Below are 19,657 nucleotides of genomic sequence, written 5' to 3'. Positions count from 1 at the left end.
TCACATTATAGGTTTATATAAGGGCAGTATGATATTGGCAGCTTTATTCTCAATTCCTTTTCTAATTATGCCCAACATGGAGTTTGACTTTTTTACAGCAGCCACATACGGAGTCGACATTTTCATTGAGGTGTCCACCACAACCCCAAGATCTCTTTCTTGGTTGGTCACCACTAGCTCAGTTCCCATCAGGTTATATAGCTGAACTTGGGATTTTTTGCCCCAACATGCATCACTTTATACTTGCTTACACTGAACTCATTTGCCATTTAGGTGCCCATTCTCCCAGTCTGGAGAGATCCTTTTGGAGCTCCTCACAACCCCTTTTTGTTTTAACCACCCCAAATAATTTGGTGTCATTGGCAAACTTGACCACTTCACCGCTCACTCCTAATTCCAGATCATTTATGAAAAAGTTGAAAAGCACTGATCCCAATACTGATCCCTGTAGAACTCCACTATGTAATCCCCCCATTGGGAGAATTTACCATTTATTCCTACTCTTTGCTTCCTTCCTTTAACCAGTTACTGATCCATAAGAGGACCTGTCCTCTTATTCCATGACAGCCAAGTTTGCCCAGGAATCTTTGGTAAAGGACTTTGTTTACTTGGACTTCCAAAAGGCTTCTGACAATGTCTACTGGATCACCCCATCTACAGTTTATTGACACTGTCAAAGAACTTTAAAAGGTTAGAGAGACAGGACTTACCTTTGTGGAAGCTGTGCTGATTGTTTTTCAGCAGGGCTGGTCCTTCTATATGCTTACTAATTTTATCTTTAATAATGCTTTCAACCAATTCACCCAGAACAGATGTTTGGCTAACCAGCCTATAATTCCCCAGATTCCCCCAGGATCCCTTTTTAAAAATTGGTGTTACACTGGCTATCTTCTAGTCTTCTGGTACAGAAGCTGATCTTAGGGACAAGCTACGTATTTTTGTCAGATGATCAGCAATTTCATGTTTGAGTTTTTTAAGAACTCCAGGATGGATACCATCTGGGCCAGTAATTTATTTGTTTTCAATTTGTCAATAAGGTTGAGAACTTCATCATTTGTCACCACTATTTGCCTCAGTTCCTCAGACTCCCTTCCTGAAAACATCAGTTCAGGCACAAGTATCTGTCCTATATCTTCTGCAGTAAAGACAAATGAGAAGAATTAATTCAACTTCTCTGCAATCTTCTTATCCTCCTTTAGTATTCCTTTAACTCCATTGTCATCCAATAGTCCAACTGTCTCCCTAGCTGGTTTTCTGCTTCTGATATATTTAGGGCGCAATCCTATGCATGTTTAGATAGAGAAAAAGCCTACAACTCCCAGCAGTCCTGCTGGCTGGGGTATGCTGGGAGTTGTAGGCCTTTTCTCTGTCTAAACATGCATAGGATTGTGCCCTTAAATAATTCTTTATTGTTGACCTTGATGTTGTTAGCAATATGCTCAAAATGCTTTTTTGCATCTCTAATTGTCTGCTTGCATCTCCTTTGTGCAAGTTTGTTTTCCCTTTTGTTTTCCTCATTTGGGCAAGACTTCCATTTTTTGAAGGAAGCCCTCTTTTTTTAATAGCTTATTTGACGCTGTTTGTTAACCATGCTGGTGACTTCTTGGACTTGGTACTGCCTTTCCTAACTGACTGATAATATTTATATACTGCTTAATATAATAAACTATCGAAGTGGTTTACATACAAAAATAATTAAAACCACTGTTAAAATATATATAAAACAATATAAGAATAAGGTGTTAAAACTTACAACTATGAAAATAATTAAGAAGAAACAATAAAATGGAACAGCCATATACTATTTTGACTATATGTTCATGTTGGATAAACACAAATACAGAATTAGCTGTAATTAATGTTAATGTGAAATTAAAAACTGTCCCATTAAGATAGTAATCCTATGGCACCTAGACAGAGCCTGGGGGGCCGTAGGATTGTCTGGATTCCCAGCACCAAGGTCGTAGACAGAGGTATGTCCTCAGAGTTGGGAATCGGAGCTCCTTGCCCCCTCCCATCTGGCACAGAGAGAACAGTGCCAGCTGCCTCTATGAGCTCACAGATGAGAGCTCATAGAAAGGGAGTGGTTCTCGGGGGGAAGGGGAGATTGGGGTGGTCGGCTTATGAAGAACCCTCTGGCTGCCCCAGCCTCCTTCCCTCCCCCTCCACACAGCCCCAGCCTCCTTCCCTCCCCCTCCACACAGCCCCAGCTAGACAGGCAAAATCTCCTGTCTAGCTAAAATGCAGAACGGGGGGAGCAGGGACACAAACATCACAGCTGCACTCCTCCCACTCTGCATAGGATTCCTGTCAGCCTCCGAGTTCAGAGGTTGACAGGACTTCCAACAGGATTGCGCCCTAAACGTATTAGGATGACTGCAACACAGACATTATGAGTTAATGAAAGGTCCATATGACCTTGAACAAGAGGAGAGGAGTCTTTGTAATGGAGTTATAAAACAGCCTCCTGATACCCCTTTATCCCCTTTCACTTTCTTGCCCCTGAATTTGTGACCTAGCAGTGAAGGAATTTCTTTGCTAGCTTTAAAAAGCAATGCACACACCATCAGACATACACACACACACCTACCTTTGGCAGGGGCAAGGACTTTGTTTAGCAGCAAGGTAACCAGAAGGGAAACTGTTTTCTTAGATTGCCTAGACCAGCCTTCCTCAGGCTGGAGCCCTACAGCTGTTTTGGATTCAAACTCCTATCAATAATAGAATCTTAGAATAGTAGGGTTGGAAGGGGCCTATAAGACCATCGAGTCCAATCCCAGCCACTGTGGCCAATGCCCAGGAATGCTGGGAGGTGTAGTCCAAGCTGGATGGCACCAGCTTGAGGAAGGCCGCCTAGACAGGGCACAAGCCACTGCTGGCTCCCAGGCAAAAGTGCAGCTCAAATTATGCCATGTGGTATGAGACAGGTAAGAGATGCAAGTTGCAAGACCTTATCTGAGCTGTTTTGGTTAGGAATATGCCAATAGCTGGTCTGCTAGGTTTTAATACTTGCCATGTTTCAATGGCAAGTACTAAACTTGGATTTCCATTTACTGCTACCCATCAAGAGGCCAGGCTGCAACAAAATCTGAAAAGGGGCACAATCCAGCCACACTGAAGCACTTAAACATCTCCTACTAAAATCAGGTGGACTTGAACTTATGTAATTTCTATCTCATACCTTCAACGGTCATTTTGTGTTATTGCGCTAGCTAACAAATTTAGAAAAAATAAAAACATAAAAACATTCCATAAAAAAACCATACTACAAGCAGCAAACAAGTCACAGAACTGTAGAACGCTTAGCAATCTGAAAATTAACCTTTAACAAAAAGCCTGAGAAAACAAAATATTTTCCCCAGCACCTGAAAGATAAGATGGGTACCAGGTGGGCTTTCCTTGGGAGGGAATCCCAAAGGCAGGAAGCCACCACTGAAAAGGCTCTCTATCCAGTCAACACCCATCACACCTCAAATGGGTGGGCACCCAGAGAAAGGGCCCCAAAATGACCAATTCAGTAGGTGGGTGGATTGATACAGAAGCAGGTCGTCCAACAAATATCTGTGTCCTAAGCCACATAGGGCTTCAAAGGTTAAAATTAGCACTTTGAATTGGGTTCAGAAACATATTGGGAGCTAATTTAATATTGCTTAATTTTGACTGTTTCTGGCCTTAGGTTGTTATTAGTCAGTTTCACAATACTCTTAAGCAAAAACAAGGAGGCAGAGTCCAATACTGAACTTAAACATGAAAATCCAAGATTTTATTAGCTCTACGCCCTTGTATCAAAGTCCAGGTTTATATATAATGCTCACTCATGCACTGTCATCAAATTGCCCCAGTAAATGTGCTGTTTTATTACCAGGGTGGGTGTAGCTGGGAATAATTTGTAGACAGGCCACCGGTTTTCTAAACCATTTCAAGCACACACACACTGAAAAGTAACATGGCAAACAATTTTGTCTTGGTAGGACTAACAGAAAAAATTCTCATATTGACTAGAAAGTTCCATCACTGCAATGGCATGTAGACAGAATGAAAATAAAGTAACAGTTGTGCTGTTTGAAATGTATGCAATCAGAGGGCTTCTTCATAAGGAGCTTTTATCCTGCTATTGAGGTTGGTCGCTCACAGAAGTTTACGGTCCCTTTAGATGATGCCGCTAACCTCCAGGGTGTCTCCTGCACTAAATGACCTTTATTCCATTTTTATACAGATAATGAGCAATTAAATGAGCCCACTTATCTTCTGCTTGAGTTCCCTCTGCGAAAAAGGAAAAGCCGCAAGAAGAGGAGCTAGATCAATGAAACATATGGAAGTCAGATAAGGGGGAGAAGGAGGGGGAAAGGGGAGGAGGGAAGGGAAGCACATGTAAAGGGAGTCCGTTGTGATCCTTTATTTAAAATGGGAGCAGAAAGCCCTGTTTTAAATGCAGGATTTTAGGCTGGTGTAGAGATGCTCAGAGAGGATAAATATATCACACAGTACACCCTCATATTAACATTCCATTCTTATTTTTCCCTTTCAGAAACAGAGAGCAAGTTGTATCACTTTCTCTCTGCCTGCATTATTCCACTTGTAAGATAGAGTGTAAGTAAGTGTTTCTGGGTATAACATTATTGTCTTTGGAAAACTGGTGCCATGAGAGATCACCAGTTATTTCTTTTGGGTACATTCCTTTTTCACTAGTATATATAGAACCCCTGAGCTTGCAGCGATACATGCCCAGAGGGGATTCCCATAGACATTCTACTGCACTTCCCCCACCAAGCCTACACCCTGGAACATTACCATGTCCCCTCTAGGACCTTTAACATGCAGGCTACTCCCACAAAGGACATGATTATGCTATGTGCCAGAGGGTCTGGAAAAGAACAGGCCACCAGATAACTGTATGCGAAGTACATTGTTGGGAATAGCCAAGCATGTTGTGGTGCACCTGGCACAGTGCTAGCACACCCAGCTTACTACTGGCAGGGAAGAAGAATGATAAAGAGTTCTACAGAATGCCTTTGAGCATCCCCTCTACATGCATAGACATGCATGCAGGAGAGCTCTGCATACCATGTGCAAAGCAGAAGACTACTGCCTACTTTACAAATAATTACACAAATGTTGTGAGTATGTTTTCAAAATTTTCAATCTGGTAGTTGGTGAAAGCATTCCAAATCCAGTCTGGATATGCTGTGTGTGTGTGTGTGTGTGTGTGTGTGTCTATACACAAACAAACCTGGAAAAGAAAGTGGTGGAAAGTCAATAAATTGCAATCCTGAATCTCCAGAAACTGGTTTGGCTGATTGCTCAAAGTTGTTTTTAAGATATATGTTGTCTCTGTGTATCCTATCTGTTTTTTATGTTTTTATAAACCACTTTGTAAACCACCCAGACAGCTTCGGCTATGGGGTAGTATAGAAATGTAAATAATAATAAACATCCTACCAAATACCTCAAATATTTAAGATAATATATTTATCAATGCACACAGCTGAGCAAGGGTTCACCTATTATCCCAATAAAATAGTGGAAAAATTATATGGATCACTTTTCTGCACTTTGTGAATCATACAGGATTCTTTCAACCTGGAGTATCCATAATTCAAGCACTACAATATAGCAAGAAAGACTGATAGCAACTGAACAAGAAGGAAATACCGCATGTTCAGGTGAATCCTAAGCTTTACAAAAGTATTTTAACATCTTTTAAAAAAAACCCTTAGGGGCACCCCTCACCCAACACCCTCGAAAATAAGACGACTCCACATGCATATAGGTGAATGGAGGATAGGAGAAAGCATAGGAACAGGGCATGCAAGAACATACACAACCCAGCAAAGCACTTAACTAAGCCTCCTGGTTCAACTACATGAGGGGAGGAAGCATGACATGACAGGAGAGGAGAAAGTAGGAGGGATAACAGAAGGAGAGATGAAGCGGAGGGAAAGAGGTAAATGAACAGACAAGACAGGGAGAGGGTGAGAACGGTAGCAGAGACAGCTAGGTGGGAAAAGCAGGAGGGATAATGGAAGCAGGAATGAGAGATGAGGGTGGGAGGTGAACAAGCAAATGAAAGACGGAAGGGGCAAGAGCAATAGTGAGAGGGGAAATGGCAAAGGCAACTGACTGAGCAGAGGAGTGGGAGGAAATGAGAAGTACAAAATGGAACGCAGGGAATGAGGATGTGGGACGCAAAATGGAGTGACAAGTGGAGAAAAGGAAGCAAGACACAGAAGTGAGGGGTTGTGTGAGAAGCTACATTCTTTCATTAATCCAAGCAACATTTTTCTTGAGAGTACCCACTTCTGTATATGATCCACATATGGAAATAAGCTGTTATAAGTTTATAGGTGCTTTTTGTTTAAATTCACTAAAGAGAATTTTCTTTAGCTTCTATTCAGGAATCTGTCTTTTGGGAGTCAGAACCTAAAACATAAGTAGAATTACTCATTACAGATTTAGTGTCAAGAAAAAGAATGAATGTTTATGCATATTAAATTGAAATTCGTATTAAACTGAAATGAAGCAGCAGAACCTTGCAGTCAATATAGCCTTCAGAACAGGCAGATATAAAATAAAAGCAATAAAAAGCCAAAAATCTATCCTCCAGCAATTATTCACAGAATCCAGTGCAGAACCAAAAATTAAAACAGCAAGGAACTTCATTACTACATCTAATAGTTCACCTTATTTCACTTTCTTTTCAACATTTCAGAGTTGATAGGGAGGTCATCTTTCAACACAATGCTTTGATTATCTTCAAAACAATGAACCTATTGCTATTTTCTGTGGCTATAATACCTTGTCCAGATTATTTTTGTTTTAATGGGTATTTTATTTTTGCTCTTTGGCAGAGGAAGCCAATTTTATACAAGTGTCTTGCTATTAAATGACTGCTACAAATGTTTCCAAAATTTGCTTTGTATTGACGTAATTATACATCTCCCTCCTTAATTTTACTTTTTGCAATGGCCTATGGCTGAGAGTAATAATACTAAACTGAACCAAACCTACTTCTATACATTCTCATTTCTTCACATTCAGCTGTATTACCTACACTTTAATATCATTACATGGAGAACACTTAAGTATTATTAAAGCCATTCTATTTTTACAGATAGTTGGCCATTCTGTTCTCCCCCGGCCTAAGTGAATAATGCTGTCAAAGGTAAGTACCTTTAGATCCCATTGATATCAGTAGGATAGAATTAAGCATGATGGGTATTCAACTATCCCACTGAAATCAATGGCTCTTAGAGACTAACCAGAGGAGATTATTGTGATCTGTGACCAGATTAACAAAATGTAATAGACAGGTAAATAGCCATGGGGCCCTGATCCATACCAGTACCACAGCACCAGGAAAGGCAAGCTAACCTTTGCCCCACATTGCTTTTATAATAAAAATTGGCCCTCCCCCACCCATCTGTTATTTGTCCCATTATGGAAAATGTGTGTGTACAGGCTGTGCACAAGTACATTTTCCTTCGAAATGCAAATAATCACTATGGGGAGGACCAATTTTCCTTAGAAAAACCATGGTGGTAGAAAGAATTAACCCCCAGTCCAGCACAATGGTCCTGATGTGGATCCAGAACACACATCCTCCTCCAAACTATTCGTTAAAAATTTAATAAGGCATGAAATCTAATAATGGATCTACATCAGCCTTCCCCAACCTGGTACCTCCAAATGTGTTAGACTACAATTCCCATCAGCACCAGTCAGCATGGACAATAGTCAGGAATGCTGGCAGTTCTAGTCCAAAACATTTGGAGGGCATCAAGTTGGGGAAGGCTGATCTACATCATATTGTCAGTTTGTCTGCTTAAAACAGTGGTGGGCAACTGCAGGAGGTATGGGGACCATTTTCACCCCCTTGGACCTGCCCCCCCCAACCCTTCCATGTGCCAATTTTTTTTTTAAGTGTGTCCGTAACAGCTACAGTGTGCCCAAAGGGTCAAAATTAGCTTGCTTGCAAGCTAAATTTAAGCCTTTTGGTGCTCCATAGCGGCTATGGACCACTAAAAGAGTCAAAATTAGCAGAGGCAGTGGGAGGTGCATATGACCCACAGATTGCTGGCTGCCCACTCCTGCATTAAAAATTGCTTCAATTTTTGTGCTCCAGCTTTTTTAATATTGAAAGACATGTTTTTATAATATTTTTTTATAAATGGATATAAATGTTTGCCTTCAAATGCGTGGCTGTGGATAGACAGGTGTCTAGCGTCCTTTATATTGGAAAAAGTCATATTTTTGTGCACCTTAGAGCATTTAGAAAATTAAACTGGAATTGGTGGGAATCAGGCTTACAAAAAAGCAGATTACTCGAAGCAATAAGAGTCACAAATGCCTATGGGTTCATGCAAATCCTTGGGTGCACCTAAATTATCTCTTTAGATCCCAATGCCCCAATCCAGGTAGGAACCATCTCTGCATGAATGATGTGCACATGATTCCCCAAACTGATCCTTTAATAGGGCTACATCAATCTTACTAGAAGCTGGAATTCTGCTTATCAACTCTTCTAGGCTCTAGTGGGGGGTTGGGGGGGAGGTTAGAAATATGCTTCTTCCAGTCCCATCTCTCTGCCAAAAAGCTATCAGGATGATTTTAAGCTTCCTTTCCATGTCTAGCTGCTGAGCTTGCATGTTGTTGGACTTGGGTCCAAGCATTCACATGTTAAGCAATACCAAAAGATCCTATAGTCTTTTATTAAAGAGAGGATTATTGTTCTTAACTGGGACCGATGGATGCTATATGAGCAACAAGGTTCTGTGGCACTTTTAACCCCACTCACAAGGGAGAGAAAAATCAGCTGAACTGAGATATACTATAGAAATCAACTCACTCAAAGGTGGATGATTATGTGAAAATCCAGGCATGAAGACAGTAAGATGATATCCTGGTAATATAAAACATAAACCTGAAACAGGCAAACCCATGCATAAGCATTGGACCTCTATGAGCAAACTGGATGTGGGACAATTCAGTCAGTTCCAGATTCCTTGATATTAAACAGACATCTTTACTTGCCTCTGTATATATATGGAAAGCAGCTAATCAGGGACAAAAGACCAATATGAAACTTGGTTAGTTTATTCTCTCATGCAGCAAAAGATATCCTAGAACTGCTTCTGGGCAAAAAAACATGTTGAATAAAGTAGCTCAATCTCTTATTCTATGGCACACTCCCTTAGAACTTCTAATACACACACACACACACACACACACACTTCTATACAAAGAATATTTCTTATCAAAGTACACTGGAAAACACTGTTTTGGTACAGAGATCAATGTTTTCTACTCATTCTTTTTACTTAATCATTTAACAAATTAAACAAACAGGACAAAATCTCCCTTTAGTCTTAGAAAATCCATCATAGTGACAACTCATAATGGTATGACATCTTTTAATTCACCCTGAAGGACAAAAGCGATTTATGAATTAAATTTGACCAAAATTTTTAGCAGCCATTTCTAGCATCTATAGCTGCCTCACAGTTTTTGCTAAAGTAACAGAGGAAACTGCCAGCTAGGCCCCAGGATATTACTCAGTCTAGTTTACAATATCTACAGCATTGTTAAAAAAATATTGCCCTCAAAAAGGCACTAATTTATCTTTTGTTGAAGCAGCCATCTTTGGACTGCTCTAATTTGGAAAATTATTGCCTGTTGGATTTAAGTTCCACTAAATTTCAGTAGAACTCACTTCCAAGAATTTAAGATTGCAACCCCAACAAAAGAAACAACAACAAAAGAAGCAAAGCAACCCAACAGCTGTACTTTCATTGCAATTAAGAAATGTCCTCAGCAGAATGTAAACACTTAAAGACAGCTACCGTTACAACTTTGTTATTGTTATAAACCTTGATCAACTGGCACAGCAGACACTTTGCACTATGGCACAGTAACCGAGTTAGGAAACGGTCTCACCTACTGAAACCACAGAGATGGGGGGAATGACTGGAATCACATACAGAGAGACCAGCATTCCAGGTCTTGGTTGAAAGTTCCACGGAGAAAGAGCACAACACAGACTGGACGAGCTGTTCTACCCACACACACTCTATCTTTCTGTTGTCCCTGCCGCTGGTTGATCCAAACAAAGCTGAGTTACACTGTCAACAAGCCCACGGTATGGGAATCCACTGATGTGTCCCTCTAAGCCAGGGGTGGGCAACTTGTGGCCCTCCAGATGTTTTGGCTTACAACTCCTATCAGCTGTGGCCAGTATAGCCAACCCTGAGGGATCATGGGAGCTGTAGGTCAAAACACCTGGAAGAGCTTTTTTTAACTGTATGAATGAGACTTTTCACATAAGCCCACTTAACTCTATGTTGGTTTGCGGCTTTGGTCATTTCTTTGGGATCTTCTCCTCTATCAAGAAACTTTGTTAAATGTGTTGTGCAGCTAAAAGCTTATGATGAGTGCCTACCGATAGGCTCCTAAACAGATGAGGCTAGTCCTCATGACTACCAAGAACCTTCAGCTGCAGTTAAAAGAAGAGGCAGTGTAGACCATTCGATTCTAACTTTAAAAGGCACCTACTTTTAATCAACACCACATAAGAAATCCAAACAATCCCTTCACTGACATGCTTTTCTGCAGCATATCTGAGGGTTCCAGTATGAACCAGTTAGGAAATGGCAGTGGCTTATAGGGAGAGACACCATTGTTCCACCAAGCATCTTTTTGCAGCAAAACTGCCCACTTGAAGATTTTTCCTGCAGCCTATTTCAAATTAGGGACACAGTTTTGATTTCATTTTGAAATGATTCATAAAGACATAAGAAGAACCCTACTGAATGAGACCAAAGGCCTCTCTAGTCCAGCATCCTGTTTTCCACAGAGGACAACCAAAGGCCTCTTGCAAACCCACAAGCAGCACACGAGGGCATTAGCCCTCCCCTGCTGTTGTTTCCTCAGCAACTGCTTGCTATTATATAGGAATGTATTAGTAGTTTAAAATATCTCAAAGTCCTTAGTAAAAAATAAAAATAAAATAAAAGTGGCATGCAAACAGTAACAAAAATCTAAGACATGCAACAAAGAGCTTTCAAAGCAGATGGAATAAAACAGATTTGAAAGCTTCCTGTGTTATCCTCAGACGGGATAGTATTCATCGAAAAGCAGAGCAAGGAGTCTCTTCAACACTGGTTCCAAAAGCTAGGGAAAAAAAAATCTCACAGAAGAGGGTTTTTCTCTTTAGAAGATTTGGGAGGGGGAGGGGGAGGGGGAGGGGGAGGGGGAGCACAATTTGCCAAAATGCAAATGTACAATTCACTCCATCAGCAGTTTGGTTCAGCTAGTGGCTTGGACAGGAACTAGTCTCATAAGCAGGCCAGATGTCAAGTGGATGGAGAGTGGTGGGCCAAGGTCTCCCCTTCATCTCACAAAATGGGCCCTTTCTGGCAACTTACATGCAAGTGAAGTCCCATTATAATATATATTATATATAATAAAAAAGTAAAGGTGTCCCCAACCAGTCGTGTCCGACTCTAGGGTGCGGTGCTCATCCCCGTTTCTAAGCCGAAGAGCCAGCGCTGTCCGAAGACGCTTCCGTGGTCATGTGGCCAGCATGACTGAACACTGAGGTGCACGGAATGCTGTTACCTTTCCCGCCGAGGCAGTACCTATTTATCTACTTGCAATTTCTTGCTTTCGAACTGCTAGGTTGGCAGGAGCTGGGACTGAAGACGGGAGCTCACTCCGTCACGCGGCACTCGAACTGCTGTCCTGCCGACCTTCCAGTCTGCAGTTCAGCGTCTTAACCACTAAGCCACCGCGGCCCTATTATATATAATATATAGTAATTATTATTGCAGCTGGTACTTCCCCCTCCTGTCTCTCTCAGTCCAGGCTTCACCACTGGAGCTCCAGCTGCCTTCAGGAGCGGATCCCTAAGCTAGTCTTTTGCCTCCGCTAGAGGCAGACACACGAACATATGCCTCCATGTCAGCCGTTCCTTAGTTTGAAGGGGCTCATGCTGCCTCAGTATTTAAGGGCTGGATGTTATGGTGAATATCTGTTATTAGGATCCTGTGTATACATGCTCAGTGTATCCCAGAGATATTCCTAACAGTGTGGGTGGATGCCTCATATTACTGGAGAAGGATTTCTCATCAATGTAGGTGTGAGAATAGAGAGGAGGACTTTTCCCCAGTCAGCATCTGTGCAGTTTTTTTTCCACATGCACATTTGGAAGAGTAAGGGTGGTGGGACTTCCTCCTATTAATATTTCATGTGTGGGTTGACTTTTTTCTTGCAAAGGAGAAACCGAGCAATTCTCCTGTTTGCATGGAATAGAGCATGAGCCAAGGCTGGAGGAGATGGCTATGGATTTTCCTTGCAGGGTTTTGTGTGCAGGGGACAAAAGAACCTTGCCTCTGTCTACCTGAAGCATCATTGTTCATAGGAGAGAGGAAGCAGATTTTTCTGCAGCCTTAGGAGGACTCCTTTTCAATGTAATATACTTAGGCAGGAAGTTGTCATTTAAGCGGTCATTCCTCTTAGGTGTCTGGAATGGGAGGAAAAGGGGATGGCTGGATTTTTTTTTCACAATCCACTAATGTGAGAGGCAGCCAGGCAAACCGGCCTGTGGGAGGATGTTTTCCCCTTTCAGCATTTTGTGCATACGAGATCAATAGCCAGGGGCTGTCTTCTCCTGTGTGAAAGGGGACCTGCCTGCCAGCAGCAGCCTTCCAGTCTCTCCCCGCTCCCCCCCCCCACCATAGCGAGGCGCTCTGCTATGCTACTGCCTGTCAAATGAGTCCGCTACTCACTCACCGCCTGTGATCTGTGCAGGGCCAAAGCACAGAGCCAGCTGGAACCACAAGACCACCAGGGACAGCCTTGAATGGGAACGCTGAAACTGCGGCGGCGGTGGTGGCTGCTTCTCTAGGAATGGATCCCCGCTGTTCGGGTTCATTCCATGATACATCTTTCATCGGCAAAGGGCATCCGGATTGCAATGGTCTGCAAGGACGAACAGGCAATCGGCTTTACAACATGGACAGTTCCCTCTGCATACGCTCTTGCTTACGCCCGTCTCCCTTTACGAGATGGCACTTGGATCCGAACAGGAGCAAACAGCACTTTCAAGCCACTTGCATGCAAATGAAACAGACCCTACCACCAGGGCTCTCTTCTTCCCAGTTGCCCATTCGGCACTTGTGCGCTCCCTAATGGCAGGACGAGAAATAACGTTTTACAAACAACCGGTCTCTTTCTCCCTCCCAGGCTACTGTGACCCTCGCTTATGGGGGTCTCTGCATTTCATTTGTTTATTTCTATGCTGCCCAACTGCCGAAGCTCTCTGGGCGGTTGGCAAAAATTAAACCCACAAGGCTGTGGATGTGCGACGGACCCTCCCCACACCCCAAAACGCAACCCTTGCCCAGGCCAGAAAAGCCCCGTGCTAATGGGAACTCTGCCCCTCCCCTCCCCCGGTCTCCCCATGTCCCTGCCCGGCGCTCTGGCGGGCGGCAACACGCCACCCGGCTCTTTCGCCCCGCGAGGCCGGTTTCCTTCTTCCTCCATCTCACGTATGGTTTTCCTGACCGAAACCCCCCCGCCCCCGCTCCCGGGGAACTCTCTTGGTCACTTGGAGCCGGGCCGGGGCGATGCCTGGAGTGTTTCACACAGATATTTGCTGTTGGTGCGTCAAAGAAGAAAGAAAGAAAGAAAGGTGAGAGGAGGAAGAGAATCCGGGGGAAGTTCTTTTCCCTCAGGTCGCACCTTCCCCCGCCGCAGCGCTTCCTCGGTGGCGAGCGCCCCAGTTTGCTCGGCTTTCCCGCCTCCTCCTCCCGCTCCCCCCCCCCCGCCCCGAAGTCAGCTGCGCAGTGCGCCCTTACCTGAGGGCTGCCCGCCTGCATGGAGCCTCCTTCCTTTCCTCCTAGCCAAGCTCTCAGCTGGGCACGCCGCGACCCTTTTCCTGCCGCTGCTGGTGCCGCCGCCGCCGCTCGAGCGCTAGCGTTGGAGGAGGAGGAGGAGGACGGAGGGACACACACGGCGCGCGCCGATGCTCGCGCTCATCCTACCTGTCCGCAGGGGAGGGAAGGAGGAAAGCGCCGAACACCCGCGAGGCTCCGGCGCCTGCCGCCGCCGCGGCCAATGAGAAAGCTGAGCGTGCACCTGCTTAGTGCACGAGCCGCCTCGCGGGCTGCCCCCGCGAGGGAGCTGCTCTCCGTCGCCGTGCCGCGTTTCCCGGTGATGAATGAGCGGCAAGAGCGAGCAAGAGGCGGCGGCTGGAAAGCCCATCCTCTGCCCAGAAGCACGGGAGCGCCGCAAAGCCCTCTGTGCCTCCTGCAACGGCAGCAGGCATGTTAGAAGGAGGCGCCTTGCCGCGCCGCTGAAGGAGGGGGAAACGCTCCCGTTGGAGCGAAAGCAGGCTGATGGGGTTGCGGGAATGCCACGTCTGTCAAGTATGTGTGGAGCCGGCTCGAATGCGGCCTCTTTGGAACGGGGCGGCCATTTTTCCAAAATTGCCATTCAGGTGGAAGGGGGGATAATTTGGGCTTTACTAACTTGCTTACACTGGTCGCAAATTAATTAACCTCCATTTTCAGCGACCACGAGAAGGCCACTAGGAGTGCTGTTGGCTTCCCCCTCTCCGCAGCGCGCACGCCCAGGCTTGTTCGCGCTGTTGGAAGCCCTGCACTTGCGTGTGTGGGGGTGGGGGTGTAGTTATTACATAAACGTAATAAAATGGCTCCCTGAAAACACAGTAGGATTCCGTAAAACTGGCAGTGCTACACTTGCAGGGATCGATTCATGTGGGTTTTGCAAACAACCCTTTCCAGGCCGCCCAGTGCTCCAGCTGAGGCCTGGCCCTACCGTTAGGCTGAGCGAGGCAGCGGCCTTAGGCAGTCGATGCTGGGAGGTGGAAAGCAGAAAAAGCTGTTGGAGGACAGAGCTGCGTTTGCCCTGCAGCCTGCTTGCAGCCCTTAACCAAGCCTGCTGTGCCCTTGCCAGTGTTGAAGTAAGATTCAACCGCTAGCCAGGTCAGCTTCTTTGCACAGAATCTTGTCCTTCACCTCAGGCACCGAAAAGTTTGTTGTGGGCACTGCTCTAATTATAGAAGAAAGGGGATATTGGAAAGATCTACAAGGAATTTCATTAGCGAAGTGGTATAACAAGGTATGGGAAGTAGCGTTAATAGAAAAATTGACTCAAAAGTTATGCATAGCAAAAGGACAAAAGAAAACATACTTTTGCTGCCAAGTGGTGGACTTTTATTACATAAAGAATAAAGATAGCACTACACATTCAGTCCCAAAAGCTTTTAGTAATAATTTGGTTTACATAAGGCATGTTGTTGTTTATTCGGTCAGTCGCTTCCGACTCTTCGTGGCTTCATGGACCAGTCGACGCCAGAGCTTCCTGTCAGCCATCGCCACCCCCAGCTCCCCCAAGGTCGAGCCCGTCACCTCCAGAATATCATCCATCCACCTTGCCCTTGGTCGGCCCCTCTTCCTTTTGCCTTCCACTTTCCCTAGCATCAGCATCTTCTCCAGGGTATCCTGGCTTCTCATGATGTGGCCAAAGGACTTCAGTTTTGCCTTTAATATCATTCCCTCAAGTGAACAGTCTGGCTTTATTTCCTGGAGTATGCACTGGTTTGATCTTCTTGCAGTCCAAGGCACTCTCAGAATTTTCCTCCAGCACCACAGTTCAAAAGCATCTATCTTCCTTCACTCAGCCTTCCTTATGGTCCAGCTCTCGCAGCCATAGGTTACTACCGGGAATACCATTGCTTTAACTATGCGGACCTTTGTTGTCAGTGTGATGTCTCCGCTGTTAACTATTTTATCAAGATTTGTCATTGCTCTCCTCCCAAGAAGTAAACGTCTTCTGATTTCCTGGCTGCAGTCAGCTTCTGCAGTAATCCTTGTGCCTAGAAAGACAAAGTCTTTCACTGCCTCCACGTTTTCTCCCTCTATTTGTCAGTTATCAATCAAGCTGGTTGCCATAATCTTGGTTTTTTTGAGGTTTAACTGCAACCCAGCTTTTGCACTTTCTTCTTTCACCTTCGTCATGAGGTTCCTCAGCTCCTCCTCGCTTTCAGCCATCAAAGTGGTATCATCTGCATATCTGCGATTGTTAATGTTTCTTCCAGCAATTTAAACTCCAGCCTTGGCTTCATCAAGCCCAGCACGTCGCATGATGTGTTCTGCGTACAGGTTGAATAGGTAGAGTGAGAGTATACAACCCTGCCGTACTCTTTTAAATATAAAGTTCATATTTATTTTAATATTTGTAATACCCCTAAGATTCCTATGTATTTTTCATGAGTATGTATTGTATAAGATTCTGTATGTTGTTTGAATTTTTGTGGATCTTTTCCCCCTCTTTTTTGTTTTCTTTTCTCTCTTCTGTTTATTAGTCTTATTTTATATGATGGATTTTGTTGATTATTGTTCATGATGTTTTATGGATATTGTCAAAACTAAAGAATTATATACATAAAAAAAGAAGCAAGGGGGTGTGTGGGGGAAGGGGGGTACTTCAACCCACAAATTACACCCCCTGACTCCTCCCAGTTTTACCCACATCGTTAACACCCCCACAAAAGCATTCTAAAAAAGTAGCTAAGGAGGCTTACCCAAAAGATTGTGTGGGGGGGGGGGAAGCTGTCCTGTAATTTGAGGACTGAAGCCACTGACTCCCACATATGGCAAATGGAGGTTAATTTGTGATTGGCAGAGTTTATGGCAGGGGTGCAGAACCTCAGGCCTGGGGGCCAAATCCTGCCCTTCTGGGGTCCCCCAGGTAGCCATGCCCCTTTCCCCACCCACCAATTGTTTGGTGGTTTCCTGGCTTTCATGGAGTTTTTTTCTCCATTCTAAAAAGTTGAAATATCTCTCCTAAGGCATAGAGCCAAATGACACATTGCACTTTGGCAGAAAACCAGAGGAGAAGGTTTGACCCTCCTGTCCCAGAGCACAGAGCCCTAATCCAAATACTAGAGTGAGTGAGTGAGTGAGTGAATGAATGAATGAAGACAAACTCAGCTACACGATTACATGTACTTTGCCTCCCAGTGACTGGCAGTAAGAACTTTAGGGCGCAATCCTATGCATGTTTAGACAGAAGACAGTCCTACAGCTCCCAGCATTCTCCAGCCAGCACAAATTTCTTCTGTCTAAACATACATAGGATTGCACCTTTAAACTAAAATATGCTGGTATTTTGGCCCTTTGCCTTTGGCCCCACCCACCACTGGAATGCACCCACCACCACCTGAGATTTCTCCTAAATGAGATTGGGGCCACATTTACATTTTAGAAAAAGCTGCAGTCCTACCCTTGTGGAACCTTTCTGTGTTTATAGAAGGCTCCCAGATGGCGACCACATGATTGCTGAGAGGGAACATTTTTAATTTTCAAGGTTCCTTAGAACTCAATGAAACATCACCATCTAGTGGCTATTTTAATAGCGCAACAATCTGACTTATTTTAATGTTGGTTATTTCCAGATCTTTTTAACATGGAATAACAGGGAAATACCTCTGGATGTGCCCTGGAGATTGACGATGTCATGAAAAGGACTCATAAACTTCCATGACTGAGCAATCTCAATATAGCAGGATAAAACTTCTGTGTGAAGAAGCCCTCAGTCCTCAAGCTGAAAGAGCTTTAATATCCCTGGTTTATGGAAATGAGGCTCAAATGTAGTGTTTTGGCTCCTGAGAACACAACGACATAGGGCCAATTCTCCTTTTTAAGCAGTTTTAGTAATAACCTTTATTGCATATTAATCATAGTCATATACACTATTAATTCTCAGGTTTGGTTTCCATGAGATGTTTATTAATTTCATTGCCTTTACAGTTTCAGGTTTGCAATTAAAATGTGTGGTTTTAATGAGTAGGTAATGTTCTCAAAACAACATGGCATCTCCAGCAAAGAAAATCAAGACAGATTAACCATGCAGTGATAATAACATTGCAGTTATGTGGATGGCATTCATGATTTGCCAGGGTAAATGAATCCAAAAACCTCAAAGCCCAGCAAGATCAAGATAGACTGCTCTGACTGGAGGGTCTGGATATGCACAGGTTTCAGACAGGGGCCTTTCTCAGCTCTACCTGGAGATGGCGGGGATTAAACCTGTGACCTTTTGCATGTAAAGTATCTGCTCTACCCACTGACCTATGACCCATGAGTGGTGAAACTCTAAAGCGTTGATGTTTTTCTTAAGAAACTGAAATTAATGTAATACGATTTAGTAGCAGTAGTTTGGCCTTCTCTCGGTTAATTATATCAGCAGAAAGTTCTACTCTGTCCCAAATAACTAAATGTTGACAATGTGAGCAAATTAAACAATATGGGTTGGATCCAGATTTAATCATGCCTACACTGCGCACACTGAAATCAATAGGACTCAACTTAGGGTGCAATCCTATGTGGATTGCTGGCAGCCTCTGAACTCAGAGGCTGCCGAGTATCCAATGCAGGGCAGAAGGACAGCGGAAGCGATCTTCGCCTCCGCACTCCAGCCACCCTGCATTTCTGCTGGATGGGTGATTTCGCCCACCTAGCATTGGCACCTTAGAGGGGGAGGGAAGGAGGCTAGGTTGGCCAGAGAGTACATCATATTGCAGCTGTCCCAGTCCCCTCCCCTCCCCTGGGAATGCCCGCTTTTCCCTGTCTTCGCACTCCATTTTCCAAGCACAGAGAGGTAGCCGATGCAGTTGCCTCTGCACAGGCTATGAGGGGGAAGGGGAGGGGAGCGCAGTTTCCGGGCTCCGACCTCAGAGCTAGGAAACCAAACTATCCTAGGATCACTCTCAAAGTCATGTCTAACTTAAGTCCCATTCATTTCAACAGGTCTAAGTATGACTGCATCTGGATAGAACCCTACATGTCCAGGTTGCAATCCTATGCATGTTTAGACAAAAAAAAAAAAGGTCCAATAACTCCCAGCATGCCCCAGCCAGACATTTAGAGCTGGGGCATGCTGGGAGTTGTAGGATTTTTTTCTGTCTAAACAGGCATAGGATTACACTCTTAAACTGACTTAAACTATTCCCAGCCTCAGGACCAATTTTCAGGAATGGGATATGCACCTGATGTTTGAAAATGACATAGGAGAAGGAATCAAGAAAGTGTGACAGTGAAGCACAGCATCTTGCTGAGTCCACTAGAATAGTGAGCCATGATTGAAAAACCTTTCAGTTGTTCATTTCCACCAAACAGTAAATGAAGTTCTATGCCACGTTCTCTCAAAACCCTTGCAAATATGATTTTGCAAGACATGAGCATCACAGAACAAGAAGTCACTTGACAGTCAGCACTCACCATTCCACAACTTCTATTTTTCAGCTGCTTGAAGAAGGCAAAGCACAATGACACAATGGCCTGGTTTGCACATAATGCTAACCTATGGTTTATTTAACCCATGGTTAATCTCTGGCCCTACCCAGGGTTTGTCTGGCAGACAATCAAACCATGGTTTGTTTTCTCAGTGCCTGGGTTGCTTGTCTCCCTCCTCCCACACACTCCCTCCTAGTATCCCAAATGTAGTACTGGCATGTAGCATGGCTAGGGTTTTTTTTAAACCACTCTTTTCCCACTGCCTCTGTAGCCTGGTGAAACAGCCCATGAACAACCCATGGCTATGGGTTCACATGTAAGGACAATCCATGGTTTAAACA

The 19,657-nt window shown here is 44.2% G+C and overlaps 1 protein-coding gene across 4 annotated transcripts in view; it reads right to left on the bottom strand.

Moving 5' to 3' along the window:
* SUSD4 (sushi domain containing 4) overlaps window positions 1-14,346 on the bottom strand; it is a 154,368-nt gene extending 140,022 nt beyond the window's left edge. Inside the window, exons 1-2 of one of the 4 annotated variants that reach the window (XR_014786925.1) lie at window positions 13,854-14,299; window positions 12,787-12,975 (exon numbers count right to left, since the gene is read on the bottom strand). Coding sequence is in view for 3 of the 4 variants with exons in the window: in XM_084828729.1 (XP_084684855.1) it covers window positions 12,787-12,940 (154 nt within the window). In the remaining variant the exon portion in view is untranslated. Of the gene's footprint in view, window positions 1-12,786; window positions 12,976-13,853 lie in introns of all 4 variants that reach the window. The other 3 variants (XM_084828729.1, XM_084828730.1, XM_084828728.1) reach the window with 3 other exon arrangements.
* Window positions 14,347-19,657: the final 5,311 nt, after the last annotated feature.

The sequence above is a fragment of the Heloderma suspectum genome, chromosome 1 (assembly GCF_057233095.1).
Source record: "Heloderma suspectum isolate Gila_16-S chromosome 1, 16-S_ref, whole genome shotgun sequence".
Lineage (NCBI taxonomy): Eukaryota > Metazoa > Chordata > Lepidosauria > Squamata > Helodermatidae > Heloderma > Heloderma suspectum.
The sequence above is the reverse complement of the archived record's forward strand: the minus strand, read 5'-3'. Positions and strand labels throughout refer to the sequence as shown.